Source organism: Canis lupus, chromosome 37 (assembly GCF_011100685.1).
Source record: "Canis lupus familiaris isolate Mischka breed German Shepherd chromosome 37, alternate assembly UU_Cfam_GSD_1.0, whole genome shotgun sequence".
In the NCBI taxonomy this organism is placed as follows: domain Eukaryota; kingdom Metazoa; phylum Chordata; class Mammalia; order Carnivora; family Canidae; genus Canis; species Canis lupus.
Window position 1 is genome coordinate 25,480,487 of NC_049258.1, and position 27,792 is coordinate 25,508,278.

The 27,792-nt window shown below is 51.8% G+C and overlaps 1 protein-coding gene and 3 long non-coding RNA genes across 6 annotated transcripts; 1 reads left to right on the forward strand and 3 right to left on the reverse strand.

The window, feature by feature from the left end:
• The first annotated feature begins 214 nt into the window (after positions 1-214).
• Positions 215-26,220, forward strand: LOC111094348. 2 transcript variants are annotated; one of them, XR_005385410.1, is made up of 4 exons: positions 215-673; positions 1,829-1,964; positions 22,445-22,631; positions 23,220-26,220. It is a non-coding gene; the product is annotated as an uncharacterized LOC111094348 (long non-coding RNA). The 2 variants fall into 2 exon arrangements; XR_005385409.1 differs by lacking the exons at positions 22,445-22,631; positions 23,220-26,220 and adding an exon at positions 10,709-11,323.
• On the reverse strand, positions 7,098-8,614 carry LOC119867964. Its single transcript, XR_005385413.1, has 2 exons — positions 8,425-8,614; positions 7,098-7,705 (listed from the first exon to the last, which is right to left on the reverse strand). It is a non-coding gene; the product is annotated as an uncharacterized LOC119867964 (long non-coding RNA).
• Positions 12,394-18,443, reverse strand: IHH (Indian hedgehog signaling molecule). Its single transcript, XM_038585773.1, has 3 exons — positions 18,111-18,443; positions 15,478-15,739; positions 12,394-13,836 (listed from the first exon to the last, which is right to left on the reverse strand). The coding sequence occupies exons 1-3, from the start codon at positions 18,426-18,428 to the stop codon at positions 13,178-13,180; spliced, it is 1,239 nt and encodes a 412-aa protein (XP_038441701.1). The 5' UTR covers positions 18,429-18,443; the 3' UTR covers positions 12,394-13,177.
• Positions 22,960-27,484, reverse strand: LOC119867963. Of its 2 annotated transcripts, none has more exons than XR_005385411.1 (2): positions 27,373-27,484; positions 22,960-23,316 (listed from the first exon to the last, which is right to left on the reverse strand). It is a non-coding gene; the product is annotated as an uncharacterized LOC119867963 (long non-coding RNA). The 2 variants fall into 2 exon arrangements; XR_005385412.1 differs by having other exon boundaries at positions 27,308-27,405.
• Positions 27,485-27,792: the final 308 nt, after the last annotated feature.

Below are 27,792 nucleotides of genomic sequence, written 5' to 3' on the forward strand. Positions count from 1 at the left end.
GAGGACCTGGAGGGGACCCCCGGCCGCAACTCCCCAGAGGAGGAGGTCTCCCGGGACAGATACCTTCTGCAGCCACTCGCGCCGTCCCGGGTCCTGGGACCAACTCTCAGAACTCACTCTGCCACCATGTTGTCGTCTCCATAGAGACAGGACGCTCAGGACGCGGCGTCTCCCGTATCCCAGGACAACGACGGCATCCGGGAGGAGTCATGGCTCAGAGAAGGCGAAAGCGCCGCCCAACCTAGAGTGCTTACCCCTTTGGAGTTCTCTGATTTTCCCTGCTAGCCGCCCCTGAGCTTCTGCCGGTCGCAACATGTCACGTATAGCGTCCTAGTGGTCGCGCCGCCCCGTCAATCCTTATTTTAGGAAGACGACCAAATTCATGGGAGCTTACTCCATGGGCTCCGTCACCGGAGTGGGAGCCGTTCCAGTTGTTTCCGGACGCGCGACCGTGACCTAGGGTCAGCATCTCCACCGGAACTTCAGTCTGTGGTTGCGATTGCTAAGTTAAAAGCACCTCGTTGTTATTTCTCATTTGCATGTTGCTTTACAACTGGAGTCCTCTTGCAGGTGGGAGAGAAAGTGTCCTATCCGTTTCCTGCCAGCATTTCCTCCTCCCTGGCACCAAGCTCTTTCCTAGGGATCTGGAGGTGAATGCATGAAGAAGGCGCTGGTATGCTAATATGGGTTCTTGGAAGCCCACGTGTTGATTTGTAGGCATTGGCTTTGGGGAAAAGGTCTGCTAACAAAAATTCAAGGGAGTAAACTTTAATCTAATTAGCTTTTTAAACGGATTTATGAATTGGGCAGCGTCCCATCTACCCGGTAGAAGGGAGCTCTGGGGAGTTGTGCAAAATGGAAGGTTTTTATAGACTGGAGGGTGTGGGATAAGATGTTATTAGAAAAAGAAAAAAAAAAGGGATTGTTTCAGGCCAGATAGCCTTCCTTCATAGGGAAAGTTATTGCAGATCACCTTTATCTTCCTTTGGGGGTTGGAGAGGGCACTTGTAACAGATAACCTCCTTGGTACTGACCAGAAAATTCCTGTCTGACCCGTTAAGACTACATTTCTAGAGGAGGTTGAAACTTGGCCCAAGTGACACCATTTTGAGCCTGTGGGGTTTTTTTGTTTTGTTTGTTTTTAATAGCTCTTATTTGGTGAAGACTCCTTGGGTGGGTGAAGCCTCAAAGTTCATTCATGGGCAATTAAAGATGTTTCACTATCCAGGACAGTGATGGGGGGCGGTGTTACAGGGAGAGGGAGAGACCTTCGTGGTCTAGGGATAAACCCAGAAAATAAACTCTCATTTTAGGAAGGTTGACATTTACTGTGAAAGTAAACAATGGATGGACTAAGAGTGCCCTGAGTTGGCCTGGGAAATCACATAGCCAGAGTCTGGCTCAACTGGAAAGAAGGGGAAGGCCAGGGGGCATATGAAGTTATGCCAGCACCATTAGGTCTGGAATTTTCTTGGGATCAAGGAATGTGGAACTCAATGAGCTTTTCACCGGTTTTAATGTTATTCTCAGAATCTGAAACCTACACTTTAGACATGACAACTTCTGTGTAGTTTCTATAATGATTTCCTTTTTGTTTTCCTCTATGTTCTTTTTTTTTTTTTTAATTTTTATTTATTTATGATAGTCACACGGAGAGGGAGAGAGAGAGGCAGAGACATAGGCAGAGGGAGAAGCAGGCTCCATGCACCGGGAGCCCGACGTGGGATTCGATCCTGGGTCTCCAGGATCGCGCCCTGGGCCAAAGACAGGCGCCAAACCGCTGCGCCACCCAGGGATCCCTCCTCTATGTTCTTTTTGAAATGGTCAGCCTGACTCAGCTGGATCTTAAGCGCAGGGAAAGGGACCTGTTTTTCCATTCTTAGGCTGAAAAGAAATGGGAGCATTGACTCTGCAAACAGACTTGGTGGTAGCCTCAGGAATCCCAGCAAGAAAATCCCAAGAAGGTGAGAGAGCTTATGCTGGGGGCCATGTGTGCTTGTGCCTCTTCACTGAAGGAGTGTCCCTCCACAGCTCTGGTGTGCCCAAACCTTGCTGGATTCTGGGCTTGGGACAATGGAAAGATATTCTTAGTAGGGCCCCTGTGGGCTCTAGTTTTATGGGGCTCTGGCTGCCTTCTGAGAATTCTGCTGGAGAGTTCTGACCTTGATGTGGTGGACTCCTAGGGAGAGGTCCAAGCCGGACTTTGCTACAAGAGGCAAACAACACAGAAAGGGGTGTGGCAAAGGGTTGAGTCTCAGGAGGAGAGAAAAAGCTGAGTTTCCTTTGGAAGTCCCCCTTTCCAGGAGCCCAGAACCCATGGGGGAAAAAATGGGTGGTAGGTCCTGGTGACTGTGTCTTCCATGGACCCAAGAGGACAACAAGGTGAGTACTATTTGGTTCAAGGCTTGAACAAGGGTGGGTGATGATTCAGGAAATTGATGAGGACCAGGTTGTGGGAGAAAAGGAGGAAGGAGGATGGGTAGTAGACAGACTAGAATCCTTTTGTCTGGAAACCATTGCTGGGGTAATAAAGATAAAGCACACACTCAGTAATTTGGGCTTCAGCACACTCAAAAATATCTTTCCTAAGTCCCACCTCCCTTCCACCACCAAACAGACTAGAGGAGATCCTGGGCTGGGAAATCAAACAGACCTGAAATTAATCCTGACTGTCACTTACCAACTGACTGTGTGACCTTGAACAAGTCACATGACCCCTCTGAACCTCCATTTCCTCAACTGTTACCTGGGGATAATTAAAAAAGCTGGTGTAGTGGGGCACCTGGGTGGCTCATCCAGTTAAGCCTCTGCCTTCAGTTCAGGTCATGATCTTGGGGTCCCGGGATTGGATTGAGCCCTGCTTCGGACTCCCTGCTCAAGGAGGAGTCGGATTCTCCCTCTCCCTGTCCCTCCCCCTGCTAGTGCGCGGCTCTCTGCCTTGCTCACTCTCACTCTCTAACAAGCAATAAAATCTTTTTTAAAAATTAAAGAAAAAAGGCTGGTGTAGTGAGTGATTGAGTGATCAGGCATGTGAAAAGTATTTGACATATGGTAGACAATAAAATTAGATGCACATGCAGGCACACAGGATGTTCACTCACTAAGTGGGATGTCCCTAAAACTAAGCCACTCAGTTTACTGTGCACCCTCCTCTCCCACCACCTCCCAGCCTCTCTGTTCCACACTGGAGAGCCAGGAAGTTTTTCTCCTCTCCACATCTCCTTCTTTGTTTCTACAAGATGGAGCCTCCCTTGGTGCTCTGGGTTGGAGAAAGACAAAAGGAGGTGCCAGGGTGCCTTCCTGTCCAGTTACCAGGTCAACCCAATTCCAGCACTTGCAAAGTCCCCTCCCTCTTCCTTCCCTGTAACTCTGACTCCATTTCCAGTGTTGGCTCTGAAATCAGGTCTGCATCCAAAATGTACTTAACTTAGGGGAGGGAGATGAAGAGGTGAATCCTCTCACAGAAATTTCTGACTTCTGAAATTAGTGAGGTAAGTCTTCCAAGCCCAGCCTGAAGGGTGAAGAGTAAGAGAAAGCTGCAGCTAAGAGAAACCACCACCTGGGTGGTTTGGGGGCTGGATCTAAGAGCAGGTATGGAACACTCTGCATTAGAATGCCATGATCCTCTGAAACTGCTGGGGTTGGAGACCGTCTGTCATGACCTCCAGTCTGAAAGGGCTGCCAAGGCACAAAACTTGGCAGGAGCTAGAGGGAAGACTGTCATATCACAAGAGAATTCAAATGAAAGAGTTCCATTCTTCCACCCCTCACCCCTGCATAGGGTTTTCTACCCTTTTGTGCCAGCCCAAACCCCCTAGAGAACTTGCTCCCTCCATCCACTGTTACCACCAAAGGGTAGCTAAACATGCAAGCCAACATTAGGGGGATGGAGGGGAAAGGACATGAGGCTTAATCCCAGGAGTTCAAGTTCAGGTTCTACCTTCTGAGAGCTGGGTGATTTCAGACAAATTGTTAAACATTCCAGAGGCTTAACTTTCCTCATCTGTAAAATGGAGACAAACAAGGATAGTACTCAAAGTTCCTAACAATTGGTAAAGTATGGCTACCAATCTATAAGAATGGGTACCAGCTGGCCTTAGAGGCAACGCGGGGTCCTGATTGCTCTCACATTGTGTCAGGTTTAACAATTTGTTGTTGGAGCAGCAGTGGAGGACTCAGCTAGTGACTTTCCCAACTGGTACCAAAGTATTGGCAGATTTTAATAACCAGTATAGCTATAGTGGATAGTATTAGTTACAAGTGAAACCTAAGGGAAAATCCTACCTCGCTGGCTACTCTATACACAGTTATTTATTTCAAGCCCAAACTTGAAGTGGCTGCTCCTTGGTCTAACTGCTCTTCCTTTCTAGTCTGAGCAGTGCTCCTCTGTGTTACCTTTCCCAGCTGTCTTCCCTAGACCATCTCCTGCTCTTTCCAGCTACATGCCTTTCTGGCCAGCACCATGGACAGCTCTGGCTGACCAGGCTGTCCCCTTCCTCTTGCCTTCTGTTCCCACCTCTCTGACCCACTCCAGTGTGGAACCCCCCTGAAGTATGAATTGAATGAGGGTCATACTTGAGAAGACAGTACAGTGGAGTGATTAAGAACCAGCTCTGGAGTAAAAAGTTTGAATTTGAATCCCAACCCCATCAACTCTCAGCTGTATGATCTTGTTCTTTTGCCTCTCTATAAGACCCAGTCCGCTCATCTGTAAACAGGGAAAACTAACACCTAACTCAAAGATTGAAGTTTAAGTGTGATAAAAGATTTAAAGAACTTAGCACCGTGCCAGCCTTATCATATGTTCTAAATAAAGGAAGAACACCATTATTCTGTTAATTGCCATCCTATTTAATTCCTCAAACCCTTTTCTAATCCATTTCTGTCCAGAGATCTCTCTCAAGTAAGAGTATCATAACATGACGACTAGCTCAGTGCAGCTGGCCTCCTTTGGGTGTGGAAGTTAGCTTGGACTTGAAGGATGATGCGAGGGGGGAGTACCTTTGACTGGTCCATGAGGTTCTGATTTAGTAGAATTCTTTTTTTTTTTTTTTTGCATTTAAAATTTTTTGAGTTAATTTTGGATGTATGGAAACATCACAAAAATAGCACAGAGATTTCTCATAAACCCTTCACACAGACTTCCCTTAGGTTAACATCTTACACATGATTATAGAACACTTATCAAAACTAAGAAATTAACCTTGGTACAATACACACTATCAATGGAAGCAGAGAATTTATTTAGATTTCACAAGTTTGTCCACTAACATCCTTTTCCTATTTCAGTATCCAATTCCAGATCTTACCTGGGGCATTTCCTGAGTCTTTCCCTTGTCTTTTATGACCTTGACTCTCTTAGCCCACTGTCAATTATTTTGTAGAATGTTCCTCAATCTTGGGTTTATTACATCTGATTAGAGTAAGCTATGTATTATTGGTCAGCATAATACAGAGGTGCTATGCCCTTCTCAGTGCATCATATCAGAGGGCACATGATGGCACTATGCATTGCTGGTGATGTTAACTTTGTTATTTGGTAAAAGTAGTGTCAGGATTGTCCACTGTCAGCTTGTTACTTTTCTCTCCTTATTGGATTTTGATTCTGTCCATCTTTTGCTTCTCTAGGATTAAGAGTTCAAAAATCAAGAAATCTGTCCTCGAAGTAACCTTTCTACCCCTACACTCCCAACCACTCCTCTGAGACACACCCATTCCCTAGTACCAGCCTGGTCACTTTCTTCTGAGTCTTCTTAAGTCTGGCATTTGGAAGCATGTGCAGAAGCCAAATGCAAACACACCTGGAATTTATAAGGGCAATACGGTGCTTCTAATCTGGTTTCGGGGACCTTCTTGTTGGGTCCCTGCAAGTTTCAGTGTGCAGGGGCACTCTAAGAAAGTGTGGTCAGCAACTGTCCACAGAAATGTCCAGCCTATCTCTCAGGTCTGGCCTCACCCCTTGAGCACTTTTTTCAACATGTAGCATTCTGGGTTTTTAAAAATCTGTAAGAGAATTCCTTTCATTTGGCCATGGATGATTCCTTACTACCCACTAGCCCAGATCCATGAGCTTCTTTCCTTCCAGAAGGTTCTTCATTCCTCCATGAGTTTGCTATCATCAGAGATCCTGCTACTAAAGCAGATACATAACATACTTCTAATCAATTGAATGTGGAGAGATCTACTTACCCAACCCTCCCTTTTGTCTTCATCTCTATTTGCCCCTAGGTTATTCCAAATCAGTCTGTCCTCCCATACTGCTGCTTTAGAAGATCAAGAGGTAGGGCACCTGGCTAGATCAGCTGGAAGAACATATAGCTCTTGATCTCAGGGTTGTGAGTTCAAGTCCCATTTTGGGTGTAGAGATTACTTAAATAAATAAAAAATTTATTTTTTCTAAAGATTTAATTTATTGGGGCACCTGCATGGCTCAGTTGGCTGAGCATCTGCCTTGGGCTTGGGTCATGATCACAGCATCCTGGGATTGAGCCCCACATCAGATTCTCTGCTCAGCAGGGAGCCTGCTTCTCCCTCTCCCTCTGCTTGCTGCTCCCCCTCTCTGTCAAATAAATAAATAAAATCTTAATAAATATAAATATTTCATCTATTTATTAGAGAGAGAGAGGGAGGGAGAGAGAGAGAGAAAGAGATCATGACCTGAGCCGAAGGGAGAAACTTAACCGAATGAACCATGCAGGCTCCCCGAAATAAAAACTTAAAAAAAAAAAAAAAAGATTAAGAGGCATCACACCTCCTCCAGCCCAATAGTGACTCTATTTAAAAAAAAAGATTCATTTATTTATTTTAGAGAGAGACAGAGAGGGAGGGGCAGAGGGAGAGAGAATCTCAAACAGCCTCCTCACTGAGCCCAGAGCCCAACATGGGGCTCGACCTAGGGACCCATGAGATCATGACCTAAGCCAAAACCAGAGTAAGATGCTTAACCAACTGAGCTACCCAAGGGTAGCCCATGATTCCATGATTAAAAGTTTTTGTGTAAGAGCATCAAAGGCCTTAGAAGATGCCTTCATCTGTTCCCATTCCCTCTTTGCCTTTTGTTCTGGTTACTACTGATGTGTAGGAAATCACTCTAAAACTTCAAAGTTCCAAACACACATTTTATTTGCTTATGATTTTGTGGGCCAAGAATTCAAGAAGGGCTTGGCCAGCCAGTTCTTACTTAGAGTCTCTCATGTAGTTACATATAGATGTTGGCCAGGGCTGCCCTCTGAAGGCTCCACTGGACATCCAAGATGGCACACTCACACAACTGACAATTGATGCTGGTTGTGGCCTGGAAGCTCCGCGAGGCTATGCACAGGAACACCCACCCACCTGTAGCCTCTCCAGTTCAGCAATCTCAGGGTAGAACCAGGCAGAAGCTATGTGGCCTTTTCCAAGGAGAGAGAGTGTCAAATAATTTGTGGGCATATTTTTAACCATTGCCACTCCTACAAGCACGGGATCCTCCTCTCACAGCTTCTAGAACATTATTCCCCCCAGGACTACCTTCCCTGATGGGTCCTTGGCCACCCTGACCCCATCAGATCTTTTAGGTTGAAGTTAGAAATGCCTTCCTCCCATTCCTCTGGGATGGTGAGTCCCACTTCCTTCAGCTGCTGGACGGCACCTGGGTTCTGGTCTGGACTCTGCTACTGTGTGACCTTGGGCAGGTCACTTCACTTCTCTGGCCTCCATGTCTTCTCTGCAAAGTAGGAATTAGGCACAACCTCACTTTATAAGTTGTTAGGATTTTAAAAGATAATGTAAATAGCAGATTTAGCATAGCCAATGCTCCTGATTATGAAAGACATAACTGTGGGCAAGTCATTTCCCTCTTGGAGACTTGATTTCTGAAATGGAGATAATTCTCTTAATCCAATTCCCCTGTGTGGATGCGAGGGGGCTCTTAAATGGACTAGGGGGAGGGCCAGCCCGCCAGCTGAGCCTTCCTGATCCTAATCTGGCCAGGAAGCCCCCTGCATCTATGCCCTTCTGGGGCCCCACGCCATGTGCGTGCGAGGTGGCCAGGGTGTGGCTTGGGGCGGTACAGCGCACAGGGCGGGCCACTATCTGCCCCGCCGGCCTTATCAGATCCGGGCTGGCCACAACTCAGCCCCATGGAACAAAGAGGCTTTGAGAACCAGGCTGGGGTGTGGGACGTGGGGCCGAGCCCCATCAGGCACATTCCACCCAGGGGGCAGAGGGCACGGGGTGGGGAGATGCTGCGGCCAATCCCAACCAGAGAGGTTTCTCCAGGGTGGGGGCATCCTCTCAGGTGGGGAGCAGGGCCTGTGCCCTCCCCCAAGGGCCACCATTCTGGCTTGTTTGGGGGCATTTCCTGCTCCAGCCCTTCCTACCAGGCCCACATGGGGCGCAGCATCCCCCAACCCCCAGCCCAGCTCCCGTTTCCTCTCCCTGTACCTTTAGCTCCAACGGCACCAGTCCCAGTTCCTGAGCATGCCCTGCATTCCTCTGCGCATCTGCTTCCAATAATGTGTCCACCTACCCTTGCCCCAGTCACTCAGCCTAGAAGGCAGCAGCCCAAAACCACTTGCAGGAAGTCCCCAGACATTGGGGTCATTGAGCTCATCCTGTCCCCGCCTCTGTCTAATCGCTCTGCGCTTCCTCCCATGTGACACTGTAGGGAATTTCTCTCCAAACTTTAATCACAAGCCTCGATCTGCTGAGCCTGGCAGAATCAGGGACTAGAGTTAAGGCTGTGCAAGTTGTACATTACATACGGGCTCTAGGCTGGGCAGGTAAGCAGGCCTGCAATCCAGGTGTGCTGATACCCCAGTGTGCCTCCTGCGCTAGGCTCTCTCCTACACAGGCTTGCTGGCACCAGACCAGAAGAGTTTCCTTTTCTAGTTGGATCATTTTGCAGGGCAGGGAGGGAGGGCTTTGCTCAATTTTTTGGTGGAGGGGCTCCCACTTCCAGTTCCCACACTGGGGCTGCCAGTCCTAGCAGCAGGCCTGATTGCCTAAAGGATTGATTCATTCAGCTCTGCCATTCCCAGCACAGCGGACTGTCAGAAACCATCCCCAGGGCAGCATCTTCAGGTGAGTGCAGTCCCACAGCTTCGGAAGAGCCATCCCTAGGGGCACTGGGTCTTTCTAAACCAGAGAGGAGGCTGCAAGGACAGCGCAGGGATGGGTACCTGAAGGAGTGCCTCTGCATGGACAAGTAGGAGAGCCAGGTTGCAGTGGCCCCTGGGTTGAGGGGCAGTCCATCCAGGCAGCTCCATAGGCCTCCCAGCCAGATTCCCCACTTTGTCTCCTGTTCCCCCACACTCCAGGCCTCCCTATCTCCAGTTCTCCTGGAGGACTTGTACACTAGGTACAGGTGTTGCATTTCACCTGGACTGGGCTGCAAGGGGCTACTCTGAATCTCCTCCTCATGTATTCTCGATGGGGCAGGCAGCAGAAGGAGAAAGCAGGAGACTGTAGGGTGCCTCGAACCCAGGTAGACCAGCCTTGGGCGATGAGGAGAGAGGATATCTATATGGGAAAACCCTGGATGTCTCACCGACAGGTGCAGACTCTAAGGCCAGAAAAGAGCCATGGTCAAGGGCTCTAGGCATAGGGGAGCTAGGTCTCATGCTTAAACACCTGAATTGAAAAATAAATAAATAAAAAATAAAAAATAAAAATAAAATTTAAAATAAATAAATAAATAAATATAAATAAATAAGTACCTGAATTGACTCAAACCCTTTCCTCAACCTCACTACTCACCTAAACTGGCTTCAAGTCCTGACCATTCTACTACTAAACATCTACAGTCCATCGCCTTATTTCTGACCCCATGGATACCTCTTCAGTCCAGGCCACCAGCTTCTCTCTCCAGTAAATGGACCCCTTGCTTCCACAGCTGCCTTGTCTGATTCATCCTCCACACTGCAGCTGGGCGAGCTTTCTAAAACAATTCAGTGGCGAACTTTCCTGACTTCAAACCCTTCAGGCCCTCCCCACAGGCTCCCAGGCTCAAGTCCAAATGTGTGGCCACATAGCTTTGTGATGCTGACCTGGCAGGTCTTCCGAGCCCCTAGGCTCACTCGAGCCCTCAGTTTTGCATTTACTGTGTTCTGAGACTAGATCCCTTCCTTTACTTACCTGCCATGCAAAGCCCTCCTTGCCCTACCTGTAGCATCCTCACCTCCAGGAAGCCTTCCTAGCTCCCAGCCTCTCCATGGGACTCCCATAGTCCCTGTGAGCTGTCAGCCACAGCACTCAGCGCACAGCATAGACACGCCTCCCCAGACTGCTTCCTACCACCCAAGAGTGGGGACTAACCGCTTTCCCTCACTCTGGCACAGGACCTAACACAAGAGTATCCAGTGAATGATGACCAGACAGATGAAAGCAGGTTACAATTGTGGACACAGCAGCCTTGGGGGTTGCACTTGACCCTGAGAGGAGAGGCAGGCGTTGGATCAGTAGCTGCCTGAACAGTATGGTTGATCCTCCTCTGGGCCTTGGCATTACAGACACCGGGGCAAGATGGGTTTTGATGGGAGTGATTGCAGCCATTATACTGTCGCCGCAGGAGATGACTTCCCAAGCTGTCTCCCTATGTCTCCCCACTCGCTTAATGTGTTCATATCTGGTCCCAGGATTCCCAGAAAAGCTGTAGAGCCCCACCTCCACCTTAAGGTTGGTTTTTGAGGGTCTGAATTCAGATAAGTTTTTTTCTGAATCTTTGCAGCCTTGTCTATCTGAAGAATGGATGTGTTTCTGGACAAAGCCCATCTAGAACAGAAAGGCTGGGGACACCAAATGGCTGTGTCTGCAGGATGGAGTGTGCTCAGGCCCAGTGGGAGGGGCAGCTGGACCCCACAGGAGAAAGCCTCTCTCTCTTCCTGCCTCTCCCCTCCCTCCTTCCTCCTACCTTCTGTCTCTCCCCAACCCCCATAAAGAATGTCTATCAGGGAGAGAATTGTACAAGTGAATGGACAAGAGTATCTTGACCTTGATAGTCTGTTTTTCACTGTCAATGAGTTCATGGACATTCTGGTCCATGGGAGCCTGGTCCATGGATGTTTGCCATGAGTCCACTCTAGATGTGCTGACAAAACTGACTTCCAGCCTGAAATGCTGAGAGTGTCTTCCAGAGAGGACCCAAGTTCACCAAGGGAAAAGCCTTGTGGTCAAAACAGTGGGCCCAATGGCGAGATGCATGGGTTCAAATCCTGCTTCTGTCACTTGCTGTGTCATCTCAGGCAAGTTACTTAACCTCCTCGTGCTTCTGTGCTCTTCTGGAACATAGTAATATGAAGACATACACCACCTAGGGTTGTTACCAGAATTAAATGGCTTCATATAAAGCCCTTAGAAAATATGTGGTGATGGTTAGTCTTTGGTGATCAACAGTTGTCGTTATAGCCTGTGGGGGGCTATTTCCTCCCAAATGACACAGTCTCCACGTCAACGAAGTGTTTCTCTGGAGTCTTCTTCTGTGGAGGTGGGAGAAGGGTGAAGTAAGAGTCTGAGCAGTCATCCCTAACTTAGTGATCTCTGTAAGAGGATAGAACCTGGACAGTGGTGTGTTTTAGCAACTGCCTCTTCATGGTCAGGGGAACTCTACTTTGCAGTTTCCGTGGTATGAATGAATATTCCTGCCATGGCCTATTTCAACCGGCTTACTAACTGGCTGGCAATTTAACAAGTGTACCCTGGACCTGGGAATCTCAGCTGATCTGTAGTGAGATGAGCTCAGAAAAACCTGCCTTGGGATAGAGAGACCAAGAGAAAATGAAGAAAAGCATCACTTTGTCTTGGCAACAAACTGGGCTTCTCTAGACTAAGCAGTTTCTCAAAATGTGGTCCGTGGACCATCTGCCATGTTTGGTGTCTTCATAAAAATAAGCTCCTGGGCCTCACTCCAGAGCTTGTATTAAAGCAGAATTGTTTGAGTGGGGCCAGGAATCATTTTTAAACAAGCTGCCCAGGTTATTCCAAGGTTTGAGAACTGCTAGGTTAGAGACTCCTGAGTTATCCAAGAAGTCAGAGGGGCCAGGAGGCAGATGTGAATTCTACAGAGTCTTTTCATACTATGGTCCATTGTTCACACCAAAAGATGAGAAACGCAGGCCTTGACTAGGCACAAAATGAGGCAGTTCGAGATGAATAAGGTGACCGTGGGCTAGTTACTTCAGTTCTCACTCTGGTCCAATAGTGTTTAGGGCAAACTTTGAGGTCAGCATGTGAAAGCCTTGCCTGATACAGAGCCCAGCTGTTTATGGGGACTTTGCTGGGCTGCTAGGTGAGGAGGGCCTGAAGAGAGGTGGGAGCATGGGAGCTTTTGTCCTTGGAGGAAGGTGACCCACCCCAGGACAGACCTCCCCAGGGCTCCAGACTGTGTACTGGCCCCGTTCAGCATTCTAGATTCTATGGCTCTAACAACTTAAATAATTTTTATTACAAAAGGAAGAAAAGACCAAAACGTCCCCAAAATTCTCCCATGGGCTTCCCCCTCCGCGCCAATAAATAAGGTGGGGGAGACTGACCGGAGGGGGTTAGGGGGTCACGGTTCAGCAGAAGAGGGAGCTTAGCCTGGGCCGGGGCAGGAGGACATCCAGCCCACTCCCCTGGTCCCGGGTACTATGATCACATTGACTGGAACACAGAACTCTGCCCACTGACAGCAACAGTCTCTGGATGTGTCCCAAGGAGTGTGGCCAGGGAGGAAGGTCATGCCTCAGGATGGCCAGGCTGGCTGTCCCACCCTGCGGCCTTCTCAGTTCTGGGCAGCAGGCGTTGAGTCCAGCCAGCTCCCTGCTGGCACCCAGGGAATCTAGCAGCATCGACTGAGGTGTAAGCCCACCTAAGAGGGGCCTAAGACAGATGGAATGGGCCCTCCCCACTGGGGGAGGCAGGTATGAAAAATTAAAGTGAGACCTGGCTGGGTTGGCCCCATGGTGCCAGCCTCGAGGTCTTTAGAATAGGATAGACCAGCCCTTCCCAACCAGCTTAGCTTACAGCTCTGTCACTATATTGAGTTGGGGTGGTCGACGCTGGCGTGGCCTGGTCAAGTTGCAATGGTGTGTCTCTGTGAAAGAGGAGATGGTGGGAACCCTGCCCCCCAACTCAGATCCCTTCCAGGACTAGTGCCCTCCTGGCAAGGAGGACTTTGGACCAAATTAGGCAGTTGCAGGAGGGCAGCGAAGGAGTCTTTTCAGCTCCCTGGCCCAGCCATTCCCAGCGAGTGGAAGCTGCCCTCTTCCAACAAGAGCCGTCCCAGGCGGTAGAGCAGCTGGGGGTACCAGTGCACGCCCTCTCCCGGGGTCCAGCTGCCCCACGCCAAGCTGTGAAACAGTCGCAAGGGCCAAAAGGCCAACTGAGCCAGACGGTGGTCAGCCACAGCCGCAAAGCAGGAAGCCACCACATCCTCCACCACCAGTGTCCCGTGCCTTGTTAGTGGGGCGTAGGCTCCAAGGGCCACATGTGTGGAGACAGCTGCCACTCGGGCAGGCTGCAGGCCTGGCACCCCAGCCACCAGCACATACTGGCCAGGCTGTACTTGGCTGGCAAACGTGGCCCGGAAGTGGGCCGCTGGTTCTGTGTGGTTGTTGGAGGTGAAGAGCAGGTGGGCGGGCGTGAGTGCCAGGCGGCGCGGGGGGTCCTGAGTCTCGATGACCTGGAAGGCCCTCATCCTGTCTGGCTCGCGATCCAGGAAAATGAGCACGTCGCTGAAGGTGGGGTTCCCATCCTCCCCCATGGCCAGCACCCGGTCTCCAGGCCTCACGGCTGACAAGGCCACACGTGCCCCACTCTCCAGGCGCACCTGGGCTCCAGCAGGAAAGCAGCCACCTGTCTTGGCCGCAGCTGAGTGCTCTGTGGGAAGAAGGGACATGAAGGTGTTACTATCGTGTCACAGCACCCCTCCCCAGAGCTCCTCGCGCTCCCGGAGAGCCCCCATCACTGTATCCTGACTCTGCTCTTCACCTCCTCCCCACTGTCCCATGAAGCCTTGAACCCACTCCCCACCCCCCAGTCTAATCCTTTGCCAGTGAGAGTGGCGTATTGTGGCACCAAGACCTAGGAGTGAAAGGAAAGGGCCCTTCTGAAGGTCAGGTGAAGCCCCCGTCAGCTCTCAATCCTGACAATGCTGTAAAGCAGCCAGAGAGGCCGGGGATCAGCTGAGCCAGACGGTGGTCAGCTGTGACTCAGCTGCAGTCTTGTGGAGAAAACACTTAGCTCCTCTGGGGTCTGGATGTCCCATGATTTCTCAGTCCTTGCTCAGGCACTCCCCAAAAATTGCCCTCTCAGACGGACTCCCCAAGTTCTGTGCCACAGCTGGCCCTTGGAGTCCATAGAGAAGAGAGAGAGCCTCAGAGTGAATGGTCAGATCAGGGCATGGCTCAGTGGCAAGGGTAAAATCACCATCTTCGGTTCATGTGCTGGGTCCTTGTATGGGGACAGGACACAGGGGCATTGGGGAGTGGGGTGGAGAGCAGTGTTGGGGGCAGGAATAATGACAGAGGTGGCCACGTGGGGAGCTGCCACCAGGCCAGTGTTCGCCGGTGAAAGGTGGACGTGTCTTGAAGTAGATACAAGTGGCAGGAAAGTGCTGGAGGGGAGGGTGGGGACGGGGTCCCCACTGTGTGCCCAGGTGGGTTTGGGAATTGTTAGCAATGGGCCTGGTCTCAGTGTGCCAGGTCTTCAAGTGTGATTACTGCCTGGTGCCAGCGTGGAGGGCTGTGCCCGCAGCCAGGTGGGGCCAGACCGGCAGTCACGCAGGAACCATTTGAAGCATCCATGACTGAGTTCAGTGTAGGTGACAGAGACGCTGACAAGATCCGAGGGAGGGGCAGGGCCCCAGCGCCTGCCCATTCAGATCAACAAGGCGGCTAATCTGGGAAAATCCATTTTATTGAGTCCACTCTTTATTCTGGCCCTCGTCGCTGGCTTTGCCCCAAAATGTCCAGCTTCAGGGCCCTGAGGGAGAGGTTGGGGACGCCTGCACCTCCAGAGGAGCATACAAAATGCCCTAAAGGGGCTGACCTGCAGCAGGGCTCTGGGCTCTGAATCTCTGGGCTCCTGGCTCCTGCTGAGGCCACTGCTGGTGTCTGGGCACACCCTGGCCCCTGGCCCCTGGTCCCGCCACCCGCCTCCATTCTGAGTCAGCTGAGTGGGGAGGCCATCTCTGTCACAGCCTGGCTTCCATCTGTCCAGCTCGCTCTGTCTTGCACCTCCTGTGGCAGGCTCTGGACTGTGGACCGCAAGGTCGACCCCCAGCCGCGCTGGGAGAGGGCCCTGTCTCCCTAGGCTCCTGCCATGAGCGCTACCAGACACGGGATGAGCAGGTGGTCACAAGCAGCAGCGGGGAGGGGGAGCGCCGGGGACGTCCTCTTCCCTGGGGTCCCCTCCTCCATCCCCTGGCCGGCCTCTTCACCTTCCTGGCAGCGGTGAGCCCTGTGCCTGCCCACGCCCTGCGGCCCCGGCCCCGGGCCCAGCCCCCAGGCAGCGGCTCACCAGACTTGACGGAGCAATGCACGTGGGCCTTGGACTCGTAATACACCCAGTCGAAGCCGGCCTCCACTGCCAAGCGCGCCAGCAGGCCGTACTTGTTGCGGTCGCGGTCCGAAGTGGTAATGTCCACCGCTCGGCCCTCATAGTGCAGCGACTCCTCTGAGTGGTGACCGTCCTCGTCCCAGCCTTCGGTCACTCGCAGCTTCACGCCAGGCCACTGGTTCATCACTGAGATGGCCAGAGAGTTCAGGCGGTCCTTGCAGCGCTGCGAGAGGAAGGCGCGCGGAGTTAGGGGGAGATGCTGGCCCCTGCGGGTGGAGGCGCTGCCTCGCCCGGCCTCTCCCAGGGCATCCGCTGGAGTTGGGAAACCGGGGAGGGTGCTCTGCTCCCATCTCGTAGGAACAAAGAGCCCTAACTTGCTTCCTCGCATTCTAGCATCTGGCTGTTCCAGGGACCTGGACCGCATGGTGGCGCCACAAATCTGGAGGGCGCAACGGGGAGGTGCACCCTTGGGCGACCTTCTCCGATAAGCGGCCCCTCCCTCCTGCGCGCTCTCTCCTCAGACCCAGGTACCGATCCCTCCGCAGACCGGGCTACACTTTTCCAGTGCCGAGTCCCTCCGTCCCACCGTGGCAAGGGAGCCCGAAACCGCCCTCCGCCCGCAGGGTGGGAGTGGTAGCGGAGCCGACTGCCTGCGGCGGGCCTGCTAGGCGTGCAAGGCCGAAGGTGCCCAGTAGGTGTCACCGTAGCCTCAGGGCTGAAGCCCCCCCGACCCGGGTGCCCGAGGCGCGGCAGGTGCAGAGCTCCCCAGGAGCGCGGGGGTGTGTTGGGGGGAAATCCTGGGCGGCGGGGATCTCTCGAGAGCCACAGAGTTTTCCTGCTGGGACTTAAGATCCCAAAGCGTCCTGCAACCTATCCGAGGATGTGGAAGCCCGGGAACCTGAAGCTGGTGGTAAGGTTAGCGCCTAGCCTGGCCAGAGGGTGGGGACGCGGAGCGCCTCCAGCTGCACCGGGCGCACCGGGCGATGATAATCCCAGGCAGCGTTTTCCCCGAGTCCAGAGCCTCCAGCACCTGTGCGCCGCCCCTATCAGGGAAGGGAGTCCAGAAACCCAGCCTCTGATCTCAGCGAGCCAGCTGCAGCCCTGGCCCACGTGGGGGTGGGAGTAGGGCCGCCCCTGGGGGAAGGACGGGAGAGCTCCGCCGTCTGTAATGACTCCCCGCCGGCCTGCAGCCCAAAGGACCCTGCAGTTGACCGGGGCGGGGCGAGCGGGAGAGGGGGCCCTTTCACAGTCCTCAACTCAGGTGTGAGGCTCCGCCTACCCCCCCACCTCGGGGAGCCCGGCCCCACAGACCCTTGGACTCGGGACTCCCGGGAACCAACGACGGCTACAGCCCAAGTCCTGGCCGGCCTCCGGGGAGCAGCCTCGCTGCGGGCGCTCACTGCCCGGGGAGGGAGCTCCGCGTGCTCCTTGCCTCCAGGCTTCAAGCACCCAAGTACGGCGGCCCCGCGGGCCCCCGCTCCCCGCCCCTCTCCCCCTCCCCCGGGTCCAGAGCCGGGGCGCGCGCTGTCAATGATTGCCCAGCCCGTGGCCCGGATCCTTATCTGCATTCCTCGGCGCCCGGCCCGGCCCGGCCACCAGCCAACCTTCGGCCCCGACACCGGCCGGCCAGCCCCGGCGCCAGGGCGCAGGCTGAGAGCTGTGGTGGAGCCGCTCTTCCCAAAGCACCTAGGGAGCGCGCTGCCTGCCTGCGGGGGAAGCCCCGGGAGACCCCTGAGGAAGGGGACCGTAGGTTTCCGATTCCCTGGGACCCCCACCGCGGAGAAGAAAGTCTGCTCCCCAGTGCGTGGGCTTGAGCCGGTCCTGTTGGGAGCTTGCCGAAACTGGCTAGCCTTAGCCCTGCTCCCTGCCTCTCCCGGCATCCTGGCGCTCCTTTTTCAACCCTCCCGTCCCCGCCACCAAGCCCAGGGATCCCCCAAGTTCAGTCCCAGATCCCGAAGTTCCCGGCACCCCACCCTTAACCGCAGCTGAGCCGCGCAGCTCCCGGGACAGACACGTGGGCTCGCCGGGCAAGTTCCCTTTCCCACCGCCTCCCGGCCCGACTCTTCCCGCGGTCCCCAAACCCGGACCCAGGGGGCACGCGACTCCAGGAGGGGCAGCGCAGCGGACCGGGAGCGCGCGGGGAGGAAAGGCCCTGTGCGCCCGCAGCTTCTTCGCCTCCGGGGTGCCGAAGGGCTTCGGGCTTCGCAAGGAGAGGGGCGCAGCGGTGCGGAAGGTTAGGCCAGCAGGGACTGCGGGGGTCCCGGAGGCGCAGGAGGCGGCCGGGTCGAGGTACCTCCGGGGGCCGCGGCCGGCCTCAGCGGCCGGCCCTCCGGGGCACAGGGGCTGCCGCCACCCGGCCGGGGCGCTCGGCAGCGGGGAGCTCTTCTCACGGCCTCCGCGGGTTCGCGGCTGTCCGCGCTGCCGCCGGGACCCCTGGCCGGCCCATCCTGGGCAGCAGGCGGCCGGGCTTGGCGAGAGGGGCAGGTGCCAGGGGGCGTGCCGGCCGGTCGAGAAAAGGTGCCAGGGGGGCGGGGAGGGCCGGGCAGGTGGCGGTGCTTCGGCGGCGGCGCCCTGCGAGGGCGGGTCGCGCTCACCTGGGTCATGAGGCGGTCGGCGCCCGTGTTCTCCTCGTCCTTGAAGATGATGTCGGGATTGTAGTTGGGGGTGAGCTCCTTGAAGCGCTCCGAGCTGCGCGCGATCTTGCCTTCGTAGCGCCCGCTGGCGCCCAGGGTCTTCTCGGGCACGTTGGGGCTGAACTGCTTGTAGGCGAGCGGCACGAGCTTGCGCGGCGGCCGCCGCCGGCTGCCCACCACCCGGCCCGGCCCGCAGCCCCGCGCCGCCGGCACCAGCAGCAGCAGCAGCAGCAGCAGCAGGCAGAAGCGCAGCCGGGGCCGGAGCCGGGCGGGAGACATGGCCGGGGAGCCCGGGCGGGCGGCGGGCGAGGGCGCCTGGGGGGCCGGTGGGTGGGCGAGGCGACGCGAGCGCTGCGGGGGCTCAGGCGTCCGGGTGGCTCCGGGGGGCTCCAGGCGGGGGCGCCATGGGCTGCGCGGCGCGGCGCGGGGCCGGCGGGACTCAGGTGCGGGGCGGGGGCCCGGGGCCCTGGCGGGTGGCGGCGCGCTGTCCCCCTCGGCGCCTCGACTCTGAGCTGCCCGGCTCGCCCGCCGCCAATAAATAGGCCGGCCCGTTTGTTTTGGCAACGCGGCGGCGGCGGGGGGCGGCGGGCGGCGGGGCTGCGGGCCGCCGGGCTGGGCTGGGCTGGCCGGGCCGGCGGGCTGGCGGGCCCCGCGGTTAGCGCCCCGGCCCGGCGGTCAGGCGGCTCGGGCGGAGCGGGAGCTGCTGCCGTCTGCGGCGCAGCCCGGGGCCGAGTGAGAGGGGAAATGGAAGAGATCCGGGCTCGGGCCCCGCGCAGACCGCACCCTACCCATGTCCCTGCCTCCTGTGCGCTCGACAGCGAACCTGCAGCAAGGGCGGCACAGCCTCCTCCCCCTCGGGCGGGCGGGCGGGCGGCCCCGGCACCAGCCAGCCCTCGTCCCGCTCGCTCCTCCGCCGTCCGCCCGCCCGCTGCCCTCGGCGCCCCCTGCGCTGCCCGAGTGCGCCCTCCCCGCCCGGACGCGCCCCACCCCGCCTGGGCCTCGCCTCTGGGCTCCCCGCGGCTCCGGGGTGCCCCGCCAGGCGCAAACCTCCGGGACAGGAGCTGCCACCCCCACAGAGACCGCAACCCACGGCGCGGCCGGACGCGAGGGGCGGGGGGCAGTGGCCGGACCGCACCGCCGCCTACGGTGTCCCCTGCGGGGAAGTAAAGCCAAGAGGCGGGAGGCCGCTCCTAACCTGGCGCCCCACCCTGGCCCTGGAGACGCGCCCTCTCGGCTCGGTGGACTGAGCTCTCTACCAGCCCGGTGCACATCCCACGGCCGCAGGGTGGGAAGCTGGGAGTGGGGCGTCCAGCCTCACCCAAGAGCCCGATAGGGGCTTTTGAGTTGGAAACACCATTAAAGCGAGCAAAATGAAGTTGCAAAGGGATGGGCCAAGGTGTAGAGAAGAGCAGCTAAATGGTGACCTCAACAGAATGCTGGAGGAACTGACCCCCGGCGGAGGCGACAGGGGCTTGCTAAGGGCCGCACCAACGACTCAGAACTGTTGGCATGCAGGACAATTACTCTCTTAATTCCACTTTATAAATTAAAAAGGAGAAAGGCTATACAGAGGCAGCCAGAGAAGTGAACATGGATTGTGTACGTATTTCAATATGTCATTCGAGAAAGCTGAATGAATTCGGGTTTATTCTGCTAAAACAAGAAAAGGCGAGTATGTTAAAAACAAATGCCACCATCACAACAAATGATATGATTTGGTTGCAATCTATCCTACAGGTTCAGTAGAAGTAGGAATAAAAAGGTTAAAAGGTTCTCATTCCAAGAATACTAACACGCTAAGTACCGTTTTACTGCTACGTGCCATATACACAGAAGCTATTAGACATTATTATACTAAGTATTCTACTTGCGTTGTCTCATTTAAACTCACAACCCCAAACAAGCTATTATTATTATTCCCAGTTTTCAAATGAAGGTTTTGAAGTTCAGAGAAGATACACAACTAGCTTCTGGCAGGGGACCAGAGAGGAATTCAAATCCTCTACCTTTATCCCCCCCCCCAGTCTGACCCCAGAGCCCCAATCGTCCCCCCACCCCACCCCCGCACGTGCACAGGCTTCTATGTCTTGCAGAGCCAGTACAGCCAGGGTTTTGGATGGTGGTGAACTTTTCACGGATGTACTCACGTTTTCTCTGGATCAATTTTGTGGACGGAAGTTCAGAATTGAAGGGGACTCGAGAGAGTGCCTAATCTAAGCACTTCAGTTTTTTGGGGTTCAAAAACTATCCCTGCAATATTACCCACCCGCCTCCCTCTCTCCCACTCAGATTTCTGGGGCAGACTACTCAGCCAGGTCAGTACCTCTCTCAATCCAGACAAACAGGGGCCCTCTTCTTCTGGAGCTCTAAAGAAGACAATCCCATAGGATCCCAGGGTCACCTGTCCTAATGTGTTATGTAATAATTTTCTACAGAAGCTTTGCCTTAAGTTCAGTGTCTCTTTCTTCCTCCCTCTCTAATGCAAATTCAACTCCTTTCCCTTTTTTCTGGCTTTAGAGATTAGGGCCATTATCCCACTTACTATCCCATAAACACGGTCTCAAAGAGTTGTTAAATTCACTTTCAACCTTCTTTTCTCCAAGTAAAAGACAATTTAAGATTCTCTTAGAGGCTCTAACTTATATCTGTCTGTTGACTTTGCCATTCTTCCTGTCATTTCTCTTCTGAAACTGGGACCCTGTTGAATACAAAGCTCTGGTAAAGATCTGATCCGGTGTCAAATAAGCACTACGCAGTGCTGAGGCAGCTTGGCATCTGGGGGTGCTCCGAAAGCAGCGACAGCAGCATAACCTCTGTGGTTGAGATTGGGCTCCACCGAGTCTCACCCCTCCTCCCGCCTGGCTAACTTAGGATGGCGATCAGGTTGTGTACTGGGAGAGGCACATGGGGGGAGGGGGCTAACATTCATCAAGTCTTTTCTCCATGACACTTACCTTAAGCACTTAGTCAAATCTTCACAATCTCCCCTGCCCTCTGTGCTGTAGCAATTATTATTCTCATTTTACAAATCTACAATTCTAAGGCTCTCAGAGTGAAGTAGTTTGTCTGTGGTCCCACAGTCAAGTTTTGAACCCTGGAGCTTCTCCACTCCAAACTGAGTACTTTTTTCTCAAGACACAGTGGTGGTTCAAGATCTGAGTGTCAAATTTGGATCTGCATCAGTCTAGTAGCATTCAGTGCAGGGAGGGAGAGAAGAAAGCGGAGAGTGGAAGCATCGTAATTTCCATGGTAGTGATCCTGGAGCACTTTAAATCTGAATTGGGGCCTAAGAACCTTGGAGACATTTCTTGGTTCCCTATGTTCTTAGCTGCTCAGTAGATGTAGGGTAGCTTTTGAATGGGGCTAATCCATGAGAGGTGGCAAACGAAGCCTGGTTCTTTTTCTGGTCTCTGCCAGGCTCCTGCCTGTGGTAAAACTAAAGAACCAAAGTGTGCCACTCTGGGACCACCGATGGCCTGGAGTTTGATCAGCAGCAACAGAGCCTGATCAGGGCACCTCACATCTGAGTCCTGGGCCTATTGGTAAAATCACTTGTCTTCTCCCACCTTTAGACCACTTTTACTCCTCACTCATCTGGATTTTGGACAAAGTGAAATCTATTTCCTTGGATACTATGATTCATTTTTTGCTTACTAGAGTGAAAGTTGGAAAAATAGACTGGAAAGAAGGGGGGCGGGGAGGAAAATAACCATAGAACCTGATCATTAAAAATCTGTTGGGAGGGATCCCTGGGTGGCGCAGCGGTTTGGCGCCTGCCTTTGGCCCAGGGCGCGATCCTGGAGACCAGGGATCGATTCCCACGTCGGGCTCCCGGTGCATGGAGCCTGCTTCTTCCTCTGCCTATGTCTCTGCCTCTGCCTCTCTCTCTCTCTCTGTGTGACTATCATAAATAAAAAAAAAAAAAATTAAAAAAAAATCTGTTGGGACACCTGGCTGACCTGGCTGACTAGGTCGGTAAAGCGTGGGACTCTTGATCTCGGGGTCATGAGTTCAAGCCCCATGTTGGGTGTGGAGATTACTTAATTAAATAAAACTTTAAAAATTTTTACTATCTGCTTATGAGACTGCTATATGGGTATATTTCCTCAATCCTGAATTTAACACTATAGTACAAATATGGTATACTTATCACCATATATTCATATAAATGTATAAATGTATGTGTGTGTATATAGATGTGGGTATATCTACAGATACACACAGATACATACTGTGCTGGTCCATGCTTCTATACTCAACTAGTCTTTTTCCTCCTAATCATGCCACTTGACCAGATCAATCCTGCTCTAAATCCATGGGTGCTGAGCCACAACCAGACAAGTTTCAGGAATGCAGTTAGTCAAATATCTTCCAATGACTCAGCTCACAGGAGCCCTGGTTCATAGAAAGAGCACTAGGCCTGGAGTTGGCAGATTTGCACCTGAACATGGTCTCTGATACCTCCTACCTATGTGGCCTTGGGTAAGTCACTCGACTTCTCTAAATTTTAGTTTTCCCCTCTATAAAGTGAAAATCTTACCACTTACCTTGTAGGGTTGCTGAGAGGGTTAAAAGTATAAGCTGTAAAGTACAAGCCTTATGTGTCATTTGTTTTTATCCTCTGCTGGGTTCACTAGCAGCGGATAATGATTCCTATCACCTATCTAGGGGGAATAATATCCATCAGGATGCTCATGCATGTGTGTCCTGAGACAGTGCTGGGATTAAGAGGATTCTTTCTATTAGGGAGCATCTACTTTGTGCATACTAGTGTGATAGGCACATAAAGACAGAGAATGCAAACAGAAAGTAAAAGACACAGTTGTCCTCAAGAAATTTACTATTTAACCTTAAAAATAAATCATGAAAATAAAAGACAGTTACAAAGCTGTGAATGCCACTCATGAATGGGTACAGAATAATGCATTATAAACTAGATAAGTTGGTGGATAAGGGCCGAGAAGGGAATGGAATTAAGAAGCGATTAGCCTGGGATCTTCCTTCCCATTGGATTCGTCCCACTAGTTGTCTAAGTTACTTAACTGTTGAAACGTTTTCCATCATCTTTAGATCATTTTGACATCCGTTTCATAGCTGCTTCAATTCCATATGATGAAGGAGTTAGACCTCTTGAAAGAGATTGGTTTTGAAGGAGGGAAAGGAATGCCTGAAAAGAATGAAGAGGATACTCAGCGACAAGCAGTGGCCCAAGCACAGATGATGGTACCAGCGATAATGCAAACCCAAGCTGGATGATCCAGTAAAGGAGGAAACCCCACTGTGATCTGATGTAACTTTCACAATGGCCCTTATGAAATTGACACCATTATCTTCATTTTTACGAATGAGGAACTGAAGTTCAGAGCTTGTAAGTGAGGGAGTTGGAGTTGGAATCCAGACCGGTTTGACTCCATAATAATCCCGTTTCTTCGTGATTCCTGGGGCAAGCATGCTGGATTGTTGACCTCTGTTCGAGACACTCATTTTCTCTCTAAATCTAAGGGACTCTTTTGTTACCTTCATTTTGGATTTTTAAGACCTCATACTCTTTGACCATTTCCCCAACTGGTTGAGATCACTCTGACTTCTGTTAATTTTTTTCTTAAGTAGGCTGTTCGCCCAATATGGGAGTCAAACTCACAATCCAAGATGGAGTTCCAGGTTCTACTGACTGAGCCAGCCAGGCACCCCTCTACTATTGATCTTTTGAAGAGGTTAGCAACTCCACCAAATTTGGCGCATATACAGAGGTAGAAGCAGGCCTGTCTTTCAAGCCTCAGCTCAGTCCAGAACAACATATTTTGGAGATCCAATTAGAGCCACTCAAATGCTTTGAAAGCTGGCTATTGCTTAGAAATGGGAATGTCAAGTTACCTTCACCCTAACAATAAGCTCATTACAAGGCACTTCAGAGAGATTCAGGCATTAAAGACTTTGCTTTGATAACTTTGAAAAGGCAGGAAAAAGTAACAAAATTAGTTATAAAGGGAATTTCCCCCCTCAAATCAGAAACCAAACATTGTGGGAAACTCTTATAGATTGAAAGACATATATACAAATATATTTTTATATGAGTAATAACATGTGTATTAACAAAGTAGCCTTACTTCAACCCCACTGTCTCTATTTGGGAGGAAATTAGTTGCTTAAAGATAATCTTAAAAATACTCATTCAGGAAAGGGTACTACCCTTTTAATTCTCAAGCGATGCTCTTGACATGCCTGTTGGCTTTCTATAACTGGGTTTGGATTGGCCCACCCTCACTCTCTCACCAGTCTCTCTTGATACAGCTAGCACCCTAAGGATGCTGGGGATGTATAGCCAAAGAAGCAAGAAGGTATCCTGTTACATTTTAAAAAATATATAACTTGTGTTCTTAGTTTCTGCAAAATGACAACATCATTCCGTTGTGGTTCTAGCTAATATGATGACATTCAACCCCTACTCTTGCCTTATGCCTGGTTGCTCCAAACAAAAAAGATTACATTCACTTATGTTTACAGGTTTCTAAAACCACTTCAAGATACTGCCGGTGTGGAGGGGTATGTGTGTGTGTGTGTGTGTGTGTGTGTGTGTGCGTGTGTGTGATCATCTTTCTGCATATATTCACTCCACAAGTATTTTTGAGCACGTATCAAGTGCCAAACACTGCAAGAGATGCTTGGGATGTGGGAGAACCAGAAACACAAGGCAAAGATTCCTGCCCTTATGGAGCTGTAGTCTAGTGGGGAAGCATTAGGAATACTGACAATTAAAAATAATGGAAATGCATGATGTATCAGGGGAACCCGAAGGATCATCTGCAAACCGTAAAAGGGAGGAAAGGGATTGAGTGGGCAGCCAGCTTGTGGGGAGGGTGTGAGGTTGGGAGGCGGGTCACTGGTAAGTAGGGTGGTCGGTGGAGGTCTCACTGGGCGTGACTTCAGCCAAGACCTGAAAGATGTGAGGTCTTCAACCAAGCAGATGTCTAGGGAAGAACATTCTAGGCAGAGAGAACTGCATAGAGCAACGGCCTTATGTGCTTGCATATTAAGGAAATAGCAAGGAACCCAGAGTAATTGAAGATGAAGCTGGGGGAAAATGGAGGAAGCGTGGCTTTCTATTTGCTGATCATAAGTATGATCGTCCAACTATTTATAACGCTCATACCCAAGATAATTTACCCTTTAGAGAGATTTATGTTTGACATGTAAATATGGACACAATATAGTCAAGTAGGAATAAAAGCAGATAATAAAACAGTATTTGTATATATGATTCTTTTAAACTTAAAAAAAAAAAAAAAGAGCGACCTAGGCATGGCTTTCACTTTCTACTTTACACAGTTCAAAAAATCTATCCCTTCACTAGCATCTTTGGATTGCGGGCTTCTTGAAAACAGGAGCTGGCCACACAGCAAGTAGCATAATGCCCCTGTTGATGGGGATGCTGGTGAGTAAGCCCTCAATATATACAAGCTTTGAATTAATGCATGTATAATTGTGCCTGTTTCTTGTTGAATATGGGTTTTTCTATCTCATTCTTGACATACTTCCTACAAACCTGTGCCTTTCTTTGAATTCCTTTGTAATGTTTTGGAACTGCCTTGTTGGACTTTCCCATTCACGGTCCTAGATATGTAGGGCACAAGGTTTAACCAAACAACCTGGCTTCTTACATCTCCCTTCCTGATCAGAAATACAGACCGTCCTCTGGAGCTTCCATTGGGGATCTTTCTTCCCACCGAATTCTTTCCACTAGCTGTCCCACTTACTGAATGGCTAAAATGTTTTCCATCATCCCTAGATCATCTTGATATCCAGTTTCATACCTGCTTCAATTCTCTCTGATGACGGCCATAAGGGTGGTTTAAGATTCCTATCCAGAAGCATACATACCTCTTAGATTCTTACTCCCAAGAACTATTTTCCAGATGTCTTTCTGGTGGGAAACTCAGCTTCTACCAAGCAGTTCCTGCTTTAAAATAGCTTTGGTGAGGGGTGCCTGGGTGGCTCAGTCTGTTAAGTGTCTGCCTTCAGCTCAGGTCATGATCTCAGGGTCCTGGGACGGAGCCCTGTGTTGGGCTCTCTGCTCAGCGGGGAGTCTATTTCTCCCTCTCCCTCTGCCCCTGCCTCTGCTCGTGCACTCTCTTTCTCTCTCTCTCTCAAATAAATCAATAAAATCTTTTAAAAAATAAGTAAAATGGCTTTGGTGAATTACCCTGAATTACCACATAGCACCCTAAGTGAGAAAAAGTGAGTAACATCAAACGCTCCCTCCTGTTGTTCCATCCTCGCCCTATATGAACTGATTAAATATAGTTTCATTTGGCACAATTCTTCTGTTTTCATTCTTCAAATCCTAAAAATGCACCTACACTTTGACCGTTCAATAGTCCAAGGTGCTGGATCTGGGCCTCACTGTACTTCACCTCATTGACTAGTGACACCTCCAAAAGCAGGATGGCTGCAACTTGTGCCCAGTGCATCCTGGGTGCGTGACAGCCATGTACAAACTCAAAGGTGGCCATTTCTCACGCCAGGTGCCCTGTAGTCTTGCAAGAGGACAACGTCATCTGCCTTTGGCAGAATGTACCACCGTGTTAATTTTCCCTTTAGCACAATCCAGACACTGCATCTTCTTTTGATTCCAAGTGCCATCGTGCAGGCTGTCTATTCCTTCTGTCCTCTTACTCTAATCATGTAAATTATCCTGCCACATTGAATTGGTATTTATTAAGGAGAGCAACACAATGAACATAACCACTAGCAGAAAACCCCTCCAGTTGAGGTATCAGTATCACCTCCATACGTCATCAGAGTATTACTCTTTACATGGCCGTCATATCAGGTTACTAACGAAACAGAAATCCTTGTTGGCAATTCCTCTTCCCCCAACCAGGGCCTTCCTACTACTCTCGTATGTGACACAGGAACCACTGGTATTGCTGTGTGCCCTGGCAGGACCAGGCAGCAGTCATAAATGAAACTGGCAGTCTTGCCTCCTCATGTGGCAGCAGGTCTTTTTGTCTTGAACAAAGGATCTCATTACCCCCCAGAACCTCAGCAGTATTGCTCTTGACCCCTGACAACAGACCTAGACCCTGCAGGGCTTCCCCCTATTACCCCCACCCCGCACTCCGCCCAGCAGCTCCAACCCTGTACACCACCCTGCTTACCCTTCAAGGCCTGGGGTGGTAGGGGGAAAGCAGGATGGAGGGCTAGTCAAGAGGATTACCCTTACCCTACTCCATTCTCCCTTCTCCTGTCACCGATTTCTGACCGGCTGTCGATCCTATCAGGGGTCCATAAAGCGAGGAGGACTCTGGCCCGGGAGAGGGGGGTAGGGGTTAGGCAAACAGGCCAGGGAGGCAGTTGGTTGAAGTTTAACCACAATATTCTTGGTCTCTATTGTTTTGAGTGAGGCCCAATATTTCCACAGCAGGATTATAGGATCTGATTAACCATGTTAGACAACAATGCCGAGCTGGGATGGGCTTCCCCTTCCAGCTGCCAATATGAAAAAGTAAATATAACACCCAGATTTCAGAAGGGACTCCCAGCAGCCCCCAAGCCCTACTCCCCAATTCTAGCCCTGCTTCTGTTCTGGGTCCCAAAGTGAGGGGAGGAAGAGTGTGGCACTGCATGCTCCTTTAACTCCTGG